Below are 17279 nucleotides of genomic sequence, written 5' to 3'. Positions count from 1 at the left end.
GGAGGCCGTCTGACCCGATAGTTGATACTGTCATAGTAATATAAAATCATTTTTTTGATTTTAGATAATTATGACAGGAATGCTATGTCACCTTTTTACTGAATCATTTGTTTAAAGTCTTAATCAACTGTTGCACCCTGTGCTTCTTTTTAAGATTGATATTTTCTTAGTTGATAAACAAATCTCCCCGTTTTAGATAAATCAAATATCTTGTTTCGCCTTCTGAAATTAGTTTTTATAAACTGGACTTTTTGAATTAACTTTACAAGCTATCTCTGTGGGAACGATAATCTGGTACTTTTTACCATTATTACTTGTTACGAGACGACAGTAGTTCGAGGTGTATACTTGCGCCGAGTTCTATTTTTGTGTTGGAATCTAAGGTTGAATAAACCGACGAGCAAAGGATAAGACAAAAAAAAACGTACATGGTAAGCTTCATTTGATCGCTGAATGCTGGGATGACACTAGTGGTCTCTTCAACATTCGTTGAGGCTTGTGTCGTCTTCACACATATGTTGACTAGTTTGTAATCACTAAATGCCTCTTCAAATTACAAACGTACTACTCTCTAATCTTCAGTTTTTGTCTTTGACATTGCTGAAGGTTCTTTGGTGTGAGTTTTGTCTTCTTGAAGTATAAGAGTCACTGGAGAGTTACAATGCATGTTTTAGCGATCACTGAACAGAGTTGGTGATGATCATTGAAACTGAATAAATAGAAACACTATACTTTGATAGGTAAAAGATGTTGTCATCAAATCAATGAGAGAAGATCAACAATCTCCCCATTGTTGATGGTGACAAAGCAACATAAAGAATATTGCCTAAGATACGATAGTAAGAAAAAAGTTATAAGTAAAGTACAAGTCCCTTTTAATTATTTTGGGATCTTTTTCAGTGATACAGTTTTCTTAAGTAAGTTTTCTTAAGTTGTAAAAGATTACAAGTTTTAGGAGAAACAAGTATAAGAGTGGTAATTGAAACTGAAAGCATGTTTACTGACTGAAAGTTGTTWGTAAATGYAAGAGTGAATTGGAACTYATAGATAMATGTCCCTATTACTCTTTTCTGGGATCTATTTCATTGATACTGAAGAAATATTTATATTATTCATTGAAAAGATACAAGTTTTACAACGTAAGTTATGGACTTATTACATTACATATAAGTTGTACACTGAAAGAAAAGATATAGAAAACAAGATTTACAAGATAGAAAGTTTTAGCTAATCTAAGTCACTAAAGTTGATGTAACCAGGTACTTCTTCTCCAAGCTTCTTTCGACGTAGATATTCCTTTCTGATCCTATGATCCATCATCTCACCATTTAAGTTATTATCCAACCAAGATCTTAGAAATTCAAGATGTTCTATTGGACAGAGACGAAACTTAGATACTCTTTGAAAGTTGTACTCGCCATCATAGTTAATGAACATAAGTCCATACTCAGGCTTGAAGTGCATAGTGTTGGGTGTATAAGGACCCTTCGCTGACAAAATGAGATTCAAAATAGACATATATGGATTCTTCGAATCATTTAGGATTTCTTCTAAGGAGAACCTTGTTTCATGTTCATTCCTCAGAGTTAGTCCATCATTAGGATCTGAAGGTTTTCTTCTTCTACCTGGCATTAATGTTGGCACTGAAGGAACAACAACATACCTGGACATCTTCTTGACAAGATCATTGAGGATGTCTTCGCTCACTTTCTTGTGCCTTGACTTTGAGCACTGAATGGCTTGGCATATTTCCAGCCATTTACTGTAGCCATATTGACCAAGGTAGGAAGGATATTCAGTGACTGCATCAAGGTTGTCTCTGGTGATGACCATAGAGATGAGCATTCCTCCATCTTTCATTTGTTCATTGATTGTGACATTTAAGATGCGATGGAGACTTATTCTTTTCTTTAAGAGATCTTCGCACCATCTCTTGTCACGGTCTCTCAGTGCCAATGCTCTCTGATGTTCATTTTCAGCTTGTGAGAGCAACTGAGCCTGAGCCTTGTCAGGGTTCATCTTTTTAGACTTTCCTTTTAGGAACAACTTTAATAGTGAGTGACTTGGCCAGCTTGAGGCTGTCTTCAGTCTGTTGACGTTGAATGCGAAGATCTCCCTCGGCCTTGAGTGCTTCCTCTCTTTCAGCATCTGTGATGAAGTCGAACTCACCAGAACCAAAGCTATGAAGAGGAATTTTTACTCTGGTTTGGTTGAGGGACTCCCTTATTTGAATCATCTGTTGGTCGATAAGAGCTCCAGATGTTGGAATAGGAAATATCCTTTCATCTAGAAGATCACAGGTAATAGAGGAGGTGATAGTAGAAAGTTGAGAACGAGAAGTAATGGTAGCAAACCAGGAGAACTAAGCAATCCTTGAGAGATCGATAGGGCTGAAAAGAACAGTCAAGTCTCCATCTTCCATGACACCTTTATTCTTGGAGAAGGTGTGTTGGTTCTTTTAAGATTTCTCTTTCTCCCCCTGGGATGAAGATTCCATGAGAGAGACTCTTTTTTTAGCAGGGACAGGTCTGGTGTGGTATTGAATGGTGAAGTCATCATAATCGTCGTCACCATCATCATCATCATCATCATCACCTAAGTCTTGTCCAGTATCAGGTAGGGAAAGAGAATCATAAGCTTCATCATCTTCTTCCTCATCTTCCTCATCACCGACATTAGCTATAGAGCTGATGGGAAGGTCTACGTCTTCAACAGTAGCTATGACGGCATCATCATCATTTTCAGCTTCAGCGACTGCTTCAGCTTCATGGGATATAATGGCATCCTTAGAGTGAGGGATAATAATAGGTTCTACAACTTCAACATCAGCTTCAGATTCCAGAATCAAATTTTGAGGAAGAGACCTTTCATCTTCTTTTGCTTGAGACCTTTCATCTTCTTTTTCTTGAGACCTTTCATCTAAAGCGTCAGCATCAGCAGGTGTTGTAGGAGCAGTAGCAAGACGAGAGGTGAGATCATTAAGACTATTCACAATAACATTCATTCGCTGCTCTAGATCGATCAGAGCCTAATCTTAGATGATATTAAGCTGAAGCACCTGATCCGTAGATTTTCGATTAGCGGGTGTGAAAGAAGGTTCAGGAACTGGTGAGGGATGTTGAAGAAGATTAAGTATATGCTCCATCAGCTCACCATGTCTGGTAAGCTGAGCTTGTACTTCATCGGCCTTGCTATTTGGAGCAGAAATGGCCTCAATGTTGGTGCGAACATCAACTTGTACTGCAAACAACAACTCTTTCACCTCATTAATCTCAACTTTGACAGTAGAGAGGCCTGAGGTGAGGTCTTCCTTGATAGGCATGTCTTGGTGGACTTGTGTCATTTTGTCCAAGACAGTAGCTACCATCGGGATTATGAGCTTCACATCTTCAGCCATATCATAGTCAGACTCCTTGGCTGAAAGAGAAGATGAAAACTAAGCAAAAGAGAGATTTTGGTTAGAAGAAATGAAAGGGTAGGAAGATGGTAAAGTATCTGAAGGTTCTTCTGCATCATCTGAAGGATTGATGTTGGTTCTCTCAAGGTTGCCTTTGAGAGGATAGGTTTTCTGTGACTGAGGCACCCCGAGAGGAGTGACCTCAAGTCCTGTGATGATTGCTTTGTCACTAGTGCGGACAATCACTGATCAATCACCAGCATGTTTTGAGAATAAAGAAGGAGGGGAGGAGAGAATGGCTGAGAAAGAAAGGAGTGGAAGTTCAGCAGTGGCAATGTTGATATTTACACCTTCAGTGATTTGAGTCACTGAGGCAGTGGGGAGAGGAGCCACATGTACGACAGTGTCTGAGGAGATCATTGAAGAGCTAGATGGGGTAGAAGAGAAAGCCCCTTGGGGATAAGGCTTGTTTCAATGACTGATACCTAGTAGGAGGTAACAACCAACAACTTGGTTTGCCTCTTTTTAGCTTTCTTGGCCCTCGATGAAGGACCAAGTGTGGCTTGAAAGAAGGTCCTCTTAGAGGATATGGTGGTGGTGGTTGGGATAGACTGAAGGGGGTTTGCTTCAGTCCTGACCACCCGTGGGAGAGAAGAGGAAGGGGTAGAAGACATACCTGTGCCATGGGCGATGGCAAGCATTGGTGCGAACAAGCCAATACCTGCAGGTTTAGACTTGTGGTTCAAGATTCTAGACCCAAGCCTGCAAATAGGCAAGTTGCCTTCTGTGGGGTATTTATTGCTAAATATTTTAGCAAATACCATACACATAAATCTGGTGTAAGGCACCACCTTTTCTCGCTGGCACTTGTTCTGCTTTAGCGTTAGGTCTTCGAAAATAACTCCAACAAAGTTGATCTTCATCTGCCGAGTGATAGAAACGCCAATGTTAAGAGAAACTCTGGAATCTTGGTCTTGGTCACCAGTCTTGCCTCCCATACACTGAATGAAATGGGAAAACAAGTATTGCCAAACCGTAGACATATGGTTCTTCTCAACCTCCGATAGCGACTTGAGAGGTGCGCTAGAGTCCTTCTTTGTTGCCAAGTTATGGCCAATATCATCTAGATAAGAGATGATATCTTCAATGGAAGGTTTACTGGAGTAGGGACCCTTAGGTAGTTGAAGAGCGATCCTCATAGTGGTTACGCCAAAACTGACGGTCATCCTGTTGAAGGTGAAGGAGATTTTCTCTACCTGGTTCCCAGTCTTGTCAGTCTCCTATTTCACTTCAGTAGTGAACCAAAATTGCTGAAGGAATTCTCTAACCATGACTGGATCATGGGTTAGTGCATGAGATATTGGAGTTTTTGAGGAAGTTAGTAGCATCCTCAAAGTGGGGTTTGTTGATGGTGATGTCCAAAAGAGCAACATGGTTATTTGCCTTGAAGGACAGTTTCATCGAGAGAGAAGTTCACGTTTCTTGCTGCCATTTCTATTTATACAAGAGAAAATAGAAGGTAATACAGGTTTGTTAGAATTGTAAAATATAAGTTTTGAAAGATAAAACTTCTTTTGAAAACCAGGAAAAAATATTTAGGGTTTTTCAAGATGAGTAAGTGTTTTGAAACCTAGATTATAACCAAGTAATAGAATGAGTTAATAATCCGTTTGTTAGCCTTCAAAAGAATGAGCTCTAAAAATATTTAACAAGAGCTTCATAGAAGAAGAAGAACAGTTCAAAATAAAGAAAGAAGATTATCAACCTGAGATTTGAAGAGAAAGGTTGAAATAGATTTGAAAGTTCTTGAGTTCTTGCTTTGCGAAATTCTTGGGAGCAGAGTTTCGACAAGATTTTGTAAGCGTAAAGAAGAAATGAGAGAAAATATCTCATATTTATAGGTAATAGGATAGAGAAATAGAAAAGAAGAGAGAGGAAAATACGACTTGAAAATATGTGCAATGATGAAGGTTTGCACATCCTCATTCACGATTGGACGGAATTCCAAAGGGCCGCGTGTGTCAGAATGATGCGCGCGTCTAAAAAAATCGTATAAGATTTTAAAAGAGAAATGACATCATATAAATTATGACCGTTCAATTTTCATTTTCTTTTAATCAAAAAAATGTTTAAATCTTTTATAACAGAAAAGAATCACTGAATATAGAATATTCAGCATCAGTTTTTCAGAAAATATCATTTAGAAAAGGTACAAGTTTAAAAGATTCAGTGATAAAGAAAATCACTGAAGAGATTTTACTTTTAAAACGTCTTAATCACCGATTTAATAAAAAAGATTCAGTGATGGTTTTGTTTTAAGAAATGACAAGTAAATATACCATAACAATATACTTTCTTACAAAGGTTCAGTCATATAAAGAGCACTAAAGAATTTTTTTTTTAAACAATTTGATCACTAAATATGGAAAGATTTAGTGATAATTTTGAAATTTGATAAGAAGATAAGTAATCATACTTGAGAGAGAGAAGATATATTTACTCAAGAGTTCAGTGATAGAGTGAGAACACTGAATCATTTCACTTACTGAGTATTGCTTATAGYTGGAAGAGTTAATCCTCAACGTTCARYATTCCATGTTCACTGATCAAGATGTTGAATCTTGTCTCCTAAAGAGGTTGTATAAAAATGTAAGCAAGCTGGTACTTAGTTGGTATGAAGTGAARTTCAATATTACCATTCATAACATGATCTCTAAAAAATGATATCCGATCTCAATATGTTTGGTCTTGGAGTGAAGAACAAGATTATTTGCAATAGCAATAGCATTTGTGTTATCACAATAGATAAAGATCTTGAAAGTTGTAGATCATAGTCACTTAGCTAGTTTTTCATCCAAAGAATTTGGGCATAACAACTTCCAGCAGCAACATATTCAGCCTCAGCAGTTGATGTGGACACTAAATTTTGCTTTTTACTTGTCCAGCTCATCAACTTTCCACATAGAAGCCRACAACTTMCAGTGGTGCTTTTCCTATCAATTTTGCAACCTACAAAATCMCTATCCGAATAGCCAATAAGATCAAAACCTGAACCCTTGGGATACCAAAGACACAGGTTAGRAGTTCCCTTCAGATATCTGAAGATGCATTTTAGAGCAATCAGATGAKATTCCTTARGTTCAGACTAAYATCATGCACACAAACAAGTAGAGTACACAATATCTGGACGACTTGCTGTGAGATACAACAGGAAGCCAATCATTCATCTATAAATGGTTATGTTTACAGGCTTTYCATTTGGATCCTTATTCAGTGAAAGAGGAGGAGTCATTRGAGTCTTCATAGATGAGCTATTTGATAGATCAAACTTATTCAACATATCTATGACATACTTACTTTGACTGATAAAGATACCTTTATCTGATTGCTTAATCTGAAGACCTAGAAAGTAAATTAATTCTCCTATCATGCTCATCTGATATTCTTTCTTCATGCATTCAACGAACCGAAAACACAAATAGGGATTAGTGGAACCAAATATTATATCATCAACATATATTTGGACTAGAATGATATGATCCTCAATTTTCTTAAGAAATAGGGTTTGGTTAATCTTTCCATAGACAAATTTCTCAGAGAGGAGAAATGAAGAAAGGGTATCATACCAGGCACGAGGGGCCTGTTTGAACCCGTAAAGAGCTTTATCCAATTTGTAGATATGATTTGGATACTTGGGGTCAAGAAACCTTGGAGGTTGTTCAACATAAACTTCCTCTTGAAGTTTTCTATTAAGGAAAGCACTATTTACATCCATTTGAAACACTTTAAAGTCTCTATGGGCAACAAAGGCTAGAAAGAGTCGAATAACTTCGAGTCTAGCCACTTGTTCGAAGGTTTCGTCATAGTTGATTCTTTCTTCTTGTTTGTAACCCTGAGCAACAAGACGAGCCTTGTTGCGGGTCACAACTCATTGTTCATCTAACTTATTGCTATAAAACCACTTGGTGCCAATCATAGTTTTGTCAGATGGACGTRGGAAAAGGTACCAGACATGGTTTCTATAAAATTAAATGAGTTCCTCTTGCATGACAATGACCCAACTAGGTTCAAAGATAGCCTCATTGATCTTTTTGGGTTCAACTAAAGAGAGAAAGTTGACAAAGARAGATATTACCTAGACMTCRACTTGTCTGAATACCTGYACTTGGATCACCAAGAATTTGATGTAATGGACGGTCTTTCGTCCATCRCTGAGCTGGTAGAGGATTATCATCAGAGGTTAGAAACTCAGGTATAGAAGATGAGGCTTCAACAACATATTCATCAACAAYAGGTTGGATTGCTAAAGGAGCCTCRRTGAGCRATTCAGCAACTAGTAGAGGTTCAGAAACTRAAGGGTTTTCAGCGACTGAAGGATTAGTGTTTGAAGTAGAAGRKAGTAAGTGACTAATGTGCACTGCAACTATCCCTGAAGAGGATTCAYCGTGGTTATTATTCACATMTGAAATGATATATGGATCATCATCAGCTTCTGGAGGGTCAACACTRAATTGCTTGATGAARAAAGCTTAAGRTTGTCCATAGTGAGAAATCATCSAGCTTTCTAACTCTTCATCATCATCAGMGATGGGTTTAGAGTTAGCTGATYGRGATTCATCAAAAGTGACMTGAATAGTTTTTTCTATAGTTTRTCRTCGTTTGTTGAATACTCTGAAGGCTTTGGATACTRAAATCCAAGAAAGRTTCCTTCATGAGCTTTGGGATCGAACTTTCCAAGTTGGTATYTATTATTGAGAATGTAACAAGTGCAACCAAATATGTGAARAAAGCTAAGAGAGGGCTTTCTGCTATGGAAGAGTTCATAAGCTGTCTTCTTGAATCCCTTGACGATCAAAGGCCGATTTTGAGTAAAACAAGCAGTATTGACAGCTTCAGCCCATAATTAAGTAGGGATATAGGATTCGYTGAGCATTGATCGAGCATCCTCAATGATTGTTCGATTTCTTCTTTCAGCGACTCTRTTTTSTTSTGGAGTTCTCATAGATGAAAAGTTGTGCGAGATTCGGTTTTTCTCAAATAAGTTTTCAATAGTACTGTTTTTTAAACTCAATACCATGATCACTCCTTATAGATCATACTTTGATGTTGTTCAGTACTTCTATGCRTTTGATGAACGAAATGATTTTTCAGGTGCATCACTTTTAGATCTGAGAAAGAAAACCCAGGTGTACCTGGAATACTCATCAACAATGACAAGTGTATATTTCTTTTCAGCTGTTGATTGCACGTTGACTGGACTAAAGAGATCCATGTGTAATAGCTGAAGTGGAGAAGTCACTGAAGATAATTGCTTTCATTTGAAGCTAGCATTTGTCTGCTTTCTCTTTTCACATGCTAAGCAAAAGGATTCATTTGCAAAGGAGTATTGAGGAAGGCTATTGACAAGATCTTTTCTAGACAAGTCATTTAGTGTCTTGTAGTTGAGATGAGAAAGTCGTTTGTGCCATAGCCAGTTGATGTCTGAAGAGGCTTTAGAGAGAACACAACTATTCTCATTTAGAGGAGAATCCATGTTGATGATGTACACGTTTTCTAGATGAGAGCCAATAAGAGAAACCTTGTCATCTTTGTCAAGGACATAACATGAATTTTTAGAAAATTTCACTATGAAATCTTTATCACACATCCGACTCATGCTAAGGAGATTGTGCTTCAGTCCTTCAACGTATGCAACACGTTTGAATGTAGTTACATCGTTGGTTAATATACCAAAACATTTGTTATATCCTTTTATCTTTCCTCCAAAGGTTACGGAAGGACCTATTTCATCTTGATATTCAATAAGTAGAGATTTGTCTCCAGTCATGTATCTTGAGCATCCATTGTCAAGATACCAATTACCTTTGATTTMCTGAGTAGATGTAGATGATGAGGGATCACTGGAGGATGATGTCTCAGATGGTTCATCTTTGACATCCTTGGCCATTAGACAGAAGTAGGTCGTATCTTCCTCATCCGATGATGATTCTATAGTAGAATCATCCCAGTCATGTTCTTCAGCGATAATACCCTTGCCTTTACGTTGAGAACTCTTCATCTTCTTGTACTTCTCTTTCAACTTTTGATATTTGTCATCTCTGGTTCTGAAAGACGATGGGGTTTTAAAAGACGGCGTCGCAGTCTTCTTAAACCTGCATTCACTTGCAAAGTGTCTTTTGCATTGACAGTTGTAGTAGATCGCTGAAGCCTTGTCTATAGGATTTGACTTTGGCATGTCCGAGATGGTTAGTGAAGGAGATATGTGGAAATTGCTTTTTCTAGAAAACCTTCTAAAGAATTTGGTTATAAGGGCCAATGACTCATCAAACTCTTAAATATCAGGATCTGACAAGTACTCAGAGTTAGTAGGATCTAACTTAGTTAAAGAAATAAAAGAAATAGGAGGGTTAGAAGAAATAGAGGGGCCAGCTGAAAAATCCTCAGAGATCAAAGCTAACGGAGAGCTTTTCTTTTCTCTTGAATCTTTAAGAAGATTCTTCTTTAGCTGACGGGACCGCTCATGATTGAATAGTATCTCATAAAGAGAGTTGTGAGAGAGAGAGAGAGAAGACATGTGCTTGAAATCTTGAGACACATGGTATATTGATCCCATKATTCTGGCAAGCATTCAAGAAACTTGTTCAGAGTCTTAGAGTTGGAATATTTTCTTCCAACTGTCCTCAAATCGATAAGAAGACAATTAAAGCGTTGATGTATTTTAGACAACAATTCATTCTTTCCACAGAGAAAGCTTTCATATTGTCTTACTAARTTAATCTTCCTCGATTCTTGTACTTCAGTAGTACCTACATATTGAACACAAAGAGTATCCCATATGGATTTTGAGGTTTTGAGTTTCATTTCGGAGTGATATAACTTGTCAGAAAGAGACATGACTATTATAGACCTTGCACAAGTGTTTAAAGCCATTTTCTTCTTGTCTTTATTACTCCATTGACGAGGGGGATTTGTAATCTGCCGTTCAGGAATCACGGTAGTCGTAGCAGTTGAAGGAACTATTGGAGATATAACATATGGAACATAGGGTCCATTTTCTATATAGTATGGAATCTCAGGATCCACACCTTCCAAGAAGAGAGACATATGATTCTTCTAGAGACTAAAGTTGTCTCTTATGAAACGGGGAGGTTTGGTAAGAAAGTCATTGTCATAAAAGTGAGTGCTAGTATTTTGTAAAGCCATTTGTAACCGAATAAATTATCTAGAGAAGAGAAGAGAATAAAATGCCAATAAAACAACAAAACAACACAAAAAACAAACGCTGCTATGATACCATTTGTTGGTCCCAGCTAGATCTACAAGAGTTTATAGGTAACAGTTTATAAAAAGGAGGGATTAATATAAACATAGAAACTTTCACTTTTAAAATTATATATTGATAAAGAAGGATCAATACAAATTTTACATATTGTTTGCTATAAAGATAAGGTAAAGAAACCTATCTAAACAATCTAGAGGTACACATAAATACACTTAGCATATAGAAAATATTTGTTGTAAGAAATTAAGACTTGGAAATATGTTCTTCACTTGCTTGAAGTGGTTCTTTCTTTTTAGATAGAGAGAGTGGTGAGAGAAGTATCTTCTTGGGTAAGCTTCTTAGAATGAGGAAAACAAATTCTAATCACTTGTCTGAGTAGAGAACACTCAGCAATTTATACCCATTGCAGTAAATGCAATTAAGAAGATACACAACATGTGTCAAGCTTTTGGAGGAAAGTTTGTCTTTGGTCACAGTGAATAGTCCTTTTGTCTATTCATGAGCAGACATATTTTCATAAAGTTGGTGAGCACTAGAGTCAACTAATTGGCTCCGTACAGTACTATGCTCTAGAAAAGGTATGGGCTTGTCCTTAGTGTGTGGAAGGACAAGACAAAAACAAATTTGCATGGTAAGCTTCATTTGATCGTTGAATTCTCGGATGACGCTAGAGGTCTCTTCAGCATTCGCTGAGGCTTGTGCTTTCTTCACACATATGTTGACTAGTTTGTAATCACTGAATGTCGCTTCAGATCATGAACGTACTTGTCTCTTATCTTCAGTTTATGTCTTCGACATTGCTGAAGGTTCTTTGGTGTGAGTTTTTTCTTCTTGAAGTATAAGGTGGCATTTGGTTCGCAGAATGTTTTTCGATGTAATGGAATTTGTTACAGGAATTTGATTCTGAAGGAATTGGAATGAAATGTTATCAGGTTTGACCACCTGTTTGGTTGGCAGAAATAGGAATGAAATCTGTTAAGGAATTGAAATCTGTCTGTTTGGTTCACATAATGTGTTAGGATTGAATTTTAGTGTTACTTGTATTCTTCTTGAAAGTTTATATTTGTATTTGTAGAGAGTTTGACTTTGTAAGTCATTGTTTGACTTTGACTTGTGCTTTTCTAGTTTGACCTATAAATAGGTCTTGTAAACGAGTTTTAGTTGGAAAGAGATAGCTTAATTGTTAATACTACGTATAATTGAGAGAAATAAACTTACATTGACCAAGTTGACCTTTTCTCTCAAATGTTCTTACATGAAGATTGCCATTTATAGAGATCTTGAATGATTCATGAAGATTGATCAAAGTACTRGGACACACAATTGGTATCAGAGCAAGTTTGCAGTGAGATTTGATTGAAGATTTCATCAAAAAGCTGAAATTTTTTCTAGAAAATGACATTMTGTTCTTCATCTTCATAAGTGTTCTTGAAGTGTTCATAACGTTTTTCTAAAATCTCTAATCAAAKCATTCATTTTTTGATGTTTGGATGTTAAAAAGATGATCGTTGTGTGCGTATTTGGATCGTGAATCTTTGTTATTCACAAAATTTCGTGTTTTAATCAACCATTTTCAAGATTTGGTGAAATTTGTGATTTCTGGAAAAAAAAATTGTGTTCTTGAATGATCTCATAAAATTTGGATTCTGATCCATGTTTTGGTGAAATTTTTGAAATTTTTGTGTTTGTRGTATTAAATTTGATCATTGTTGTTGTTTTGAATCCTTGTAAATCRCATACTTTTTATCCAGATTGCATTTTTTTTCATCTCTAAACATGTTACCYGGATTCTGTTTTACATTGGTCAAGACTTGTCATTTTTCATGCAATCCTCGGATACCCATTCACCCTTTCTCGGCCATAAGCATAATCGGATTCTGGTCATTCTCGGACACTTCCTTTAGCCGGATTCAATTCTCGGTCAAAGACTAAACCACTTTTCAAGCTACCCCGGACACCCCTTTGTCCGGATTCACCAACCTAGGTCATAGCCTTAGCCGAGTTACTCTCTTCATCGCGAGCAGCTTCATCTGGATTATACCAATACTCGGACAAAGACTTAACTGTATTCAAGCAACATCCGGTCACCCTTCTGTCCGGATTAGGCACTTCTCSCACAACATTACACCCGGATTCTGCTCTTCCTCGTACATCAAAGAATCTGGATTAGAGTTTCCTCGGTCACTCTTTTGTCCGAGCTCAAGCATCCCTCGCTCATCAAGCCATCCAGAGTTCAGGATCCTAAGACATYACCCTGTTCGGACTTGAGCAACCTCGGCCAATACTTAGCCAAATTTGTCATTCCYGGAAGCTGTTTTGTCCRGATACCATCTTGGCCGATTTCAAGCCATCCTCAGTCACTTTTTTAGCTGAGTTCAAGTCATTCTCGCACCCTTTTTGTCCAGATTCTACATTCCTTTGGTGACCATTGCATCCAAGTTTTAAGTCTTAGTCATTTTATCCTTCATCYGTATYAACCARAGCTGTCCGGACTCTATCATCRGTCAACCAAGATACATCTCTCAGCCCTTTGTCCTAGCTTGAGTTCTTTGATCATTTTTTTCATTAATTTTGAGAATTTTTGAAATTTTTGGATTCATTCTTGTCCAATTTCATAATTTTTTAGATATTGTTTCATTGTCCTTGTTTACTCGGTAATTTTAGTAGTTTTTAACTGTTTTTTAATAGTGATTGGTTATTGTTGACTGATTTTGTCTGAATTTTTCAAACTGATTAATTCTTGATTTTCTAGAATTTTGCATCGATTGATTTTTTATTTGAGTGAGATATTTTGTGATATTTTTGGAAAGTGATTTCTTTGATCGATTTTAAATACTTCATAGATTCTTTTTTATCAATCTTGAATTTTTTTTAATGGCATCATTTTATGTGAAAGAAAATAAGGATTTGAAAGATAAGGTTTCTGATTTGGAAAAGAGTGTGAAGGATTATAAAGAAAAATATGTGAGTGTGTTTCTTGAAAATCACTCTAATTTGGAATGGGCTAAAGGGTTGAAACAAGATCTTGAAAAATCTAAAGAAAAAAAGGAATATCTTSAAGCTGAAATTGATGTATTACWTGGAAATGATTGTAATTTCARAGGAAATCGAAARAGAGAATTTGAACAGTTAAAGGAAAATTTTGSRTTGAAATCTACAATTCATGAACTGGAAAAGACTTTGGAATCTAAAAGAAAAGAGTCCAATGAAGAAGCAATAAAGCAGAGCAAAATTAAGCAAGAACTGGTAGATAAAATCCGTAAAGCTGAGTTTGAACTGAATGCTGAAAGGAATTCTCAAKGGAATAAGAATAAAGAGGTTGARGAACTAACTGARAAACTTCGTAAATCTGAGAGTGAATTGATTGAYGAAAGGAAWTTACCGGAACAGKAGAAAGATAAGGTTTTAGAARCTAAGAAAAGTTTGATCGCTGAGAGGAAAGTTTTGGAAAAAGAGAAGAAWAAGATGATARARKTKRRRAAAARWTTKRWWMYKRAMSRAAAWYYTTWRRAAAAMARRWTWAMYYYTTKGRRSYKRAWKSCMAAAWKSYTTTWAARSMAAWWWYYKAMYTTKRAMCMMYTWWYMWYYTKGRAMSRRSCMARGKTKRWWAARRAMMRRAARRRKTTWAAMMAWWAWKKWYKRRSMARRAWTTKGRAWTKKTTKRKWRKKKTKRAMMRWARRARRAARSMMYWRRWKRARRRRARRARMYKKTTKSYYYTKRAAARRAAAWTWRKKSYWARRAAWWWKKWRSMAWTKSCMAARRAMYTWMMRRRRAAAARRAAWKGCTTGACATTGCTTCTGAGAATGAAAAGGGAAGTTCAGATKAARAAAGAAAGGAWAGTGTTTGAAAAGCTGAARAAARAGTTAGAAGGTAAGTTTTTGGACATYTCAAAGAAATTRYCTGATCTAGAGACAKAACYTGTTACTGAATTGAACATGAGAACTGAACTTAAAAAGAAATACGRTTTAGTTGCTGAAGAAAGAGACCARTWACTCAAAAAGGTAAAAGACTTTTCAAGTGCTAAAAGCTCAAYTGGTTCTCAATCTCAGTGTAAAAGTAGCTTTTATGACTGTTCCAATTAAATCTAACAGTTATTCTAGCAGCCCTAAATCAACTGTTTCTAAGAACAAGTCTCRTTCTTCAAATCAGTATTATCAAGGGTATGTCATTGGATCAGCCAATTAWTATTCAAAAGCTAAACTYKTTTGRGTGTGTATGYAGAGCTTAAAATRAAAACRAAAGGGGTAGTTGTYGTRAGCTAAAAGAATTGACGAGAGTTGTGTCAGGATTAAAAGATTAAAAGAATCATGTTCTAACCTCTATAATCCGGGAAWACCACGAAAACTATTAGTCCTCAATTCTTTCGAGACTAATATTGAAAAAGSCAAAGCCCAKGCCAATTCTTATCACAACCCCACCAGCTAYTCATTTATCTCTTAAAAGATAAGTGYTTCAATAMCACTTGGGRMACRCAGCTCATAATCTATCAGTTTCTCATTCGGAGAAAAYTGATATTGAAAAAGAAGGATATATGTCCCCYCTTCAAGTYTTTTTTATCACRAATTGAGTCTGATAAATATAAATTTGTGTAGTTCACACAATTTATCTTTTTGAGCCTAAATCAAAGCATTTGTTGCTTTATTTTTTCACACTACACAAATTTTGCAATATATTTGTTATTTTGCAATAACATTCATAGATATTCTATTATTAAGCTACCGATGATTGAATAGAAGTCCTGGTGAGATGAACCTTAAAAAAAGTCTCATATATGAAGTACATTCGTTGTACTGAATATATCTGTTATATTCACAGGCCAATCTTTTATAAAATTGAAAACAATTTTATATGTTGAAATTGGTTATTTTCCCATCTTCAAAATCTGAAAAGATTATACAAGTGGATTTGAAAAGATATGCTTACAATTTTACGAATTGACGACATACATTGAAGATTCATTCATTCTGTTGTATGATGCAAATGTTTCTCATTTCATCATAAGGGGGAGTATTATATAATGAATGAAGTAATCAATTCTGAAGATCGGGAATTTGCAAAAGACTCAAGGAGTGTGAATGCAACGACTGCTGATTATTCTGTGCTACAATGTTTTARGGGARATTGAATGTGAAAGTCTCATCTTAACAAGAGTTYACTGAAAGAGAAATCTCAATGGGGAGAATGTTAGTGAATGYTATATGAAAAAGTTCTTTGAAKAATATATCTTGAAGATTATTTCRGAAGACTGTTACTGTTAYTGTTCTTCATTGTAAAAAGAGAAGATTGTTTTTGTTCTACATTCGAGGGGAGAATATTTTGGAAGGTTTTATCAAGGGAAGATTCTTTGAAGAACATAAAGAGAAGAATGTTAGAAGATTATCTTGAATAAGCTTAARAAGTCAKAAAATGMTTAAAGCGTCAAAGTTTCAAAAGGGATTCAAAGAGTACAAATTCTTTCAAGCATGAATCCAAATGAATCCAAAGGGGGAGAATGTTAKGATTGAATTTTARTGTTAATTGTATTCRTCTTCAAAGTCTATATTTGTATTTGTAGAGAGTTTGACTTTRTAAGTCATTGTTTGACTTTCACTTGTGCTTTTCTAGTTTRACCTATAAATAGGTCTTGTAAGGGAGTTTTAGTTGGAAAGAGAGAGCTTAATTGTTAATACTAYGTATAATTGAGAGACATAAACTTACATTGACCAAGTTGACTTTTTCTCTCAAATGTTCTTACATGAAGATTGATCAAAGTATTGGGACACACATAATGTATCTTTAGAATTATAAAATATTGGTAAATGACCAAAATGTGCTTTTTTGAAAATTTTAATTTTTTTTAAAACTAAAAATACTTTAATAAAATAATTATTTAATATGTAAAACAATATAAAATACACAACCCAAATATAATCATAAGCCAAACGACGTTACCAAATCAACGGTGGTTGGCGTTGGTTCAGATCGGTGGTAGTCCACAGTCGTTCAGATGGTGGTGGTCCGCAGTGATTCATATCGATGGTGGTCCGAAGTGGTTCAGATGGAGGTGGTCAGCGGTGGTTTAGATAGGCTGTGCCGGCAGTGGTTGTTCAAATCAGTGGTGGTCGGCAGTGTCCGACGATGATTCAGATCGATGGTAGTCATCGGTGGTTGGCAGTGATATAGATCAATGGTGGTCCGTTGTGGTTCAAATGATGATGGTCAGATGTAGTTCAGATTGGCAATGGATCATATCGATGATGGTCAATGGTGGTTTAGGTCGACGGTGCTTCATATCGGTAGTAGTTGGCGATGGTTCAGACCGATGGTGGTCCGTGGTGGTTCAAATGGCGATGGTTGACAGTGGTTCAGATCGGTGGTGGTTCAGATTGACGGTGAATCAGATTAGTGGTGGTTCAGACGGTGGTATTCGGTGGTGTGGTCGGCGGTGGTTCAGATTGGTGGTAGTCGATGGTAGTGGTCAACGGTTGTTCAGATCGATGGTAGTCGGCGGTGGTCAATGATGGTTCAGATCGGTGGTAGTCGACGATGGTTTAGATCGGTGGTAGTCAACAGTGGTCAATGATCGTTCAGATCGGTGGTAGTCGGTGGTGGTGGTCAGT

General features: G+C 36.3%; 1 protein-coding gene across 1 annotated transcript; it reads right to left on the bottom strand.

Moving 5' to 3' along the window:
* Window positions 1-2458: 2458 nt before the first annotated feature.
* Window positions 2459-3004, bottom strand: LOC112514088 (trigger factor-like). The gene has a single exon (XM_025120423.1). The coding sequence runs from the start codon at window positions 3002-3004 to the stop codon at window positions 2459-2461; it is 546 nt and encodes a 181-aa protein (XP_024976191.1).
* Between the last annotated feature and the right edge of the window lie 14275 nt (window positions 3005-17279).

This window comes from Cynara cardunculus, assembly GCF_001531365.2.
Source record: "Cynara cardunculus var. scolymus isolate 2C chromosome LG 6, CcrdV1, whole genome shotgun sequence".
In the NCBI taxonomy this organism is placed as follows: domain Eukaryota; kingdom Viridiplantae; phylum Streptophyta; class Magnoliopsida; order Asterales; family Asteraceae; genus Cynara; species Cynara cardunculus.
The sequence above is the reverse complement of the archived record's forward strand: the minus strand, read 5'-3'. Positions and strand labels throughout refer to the sequence as shown.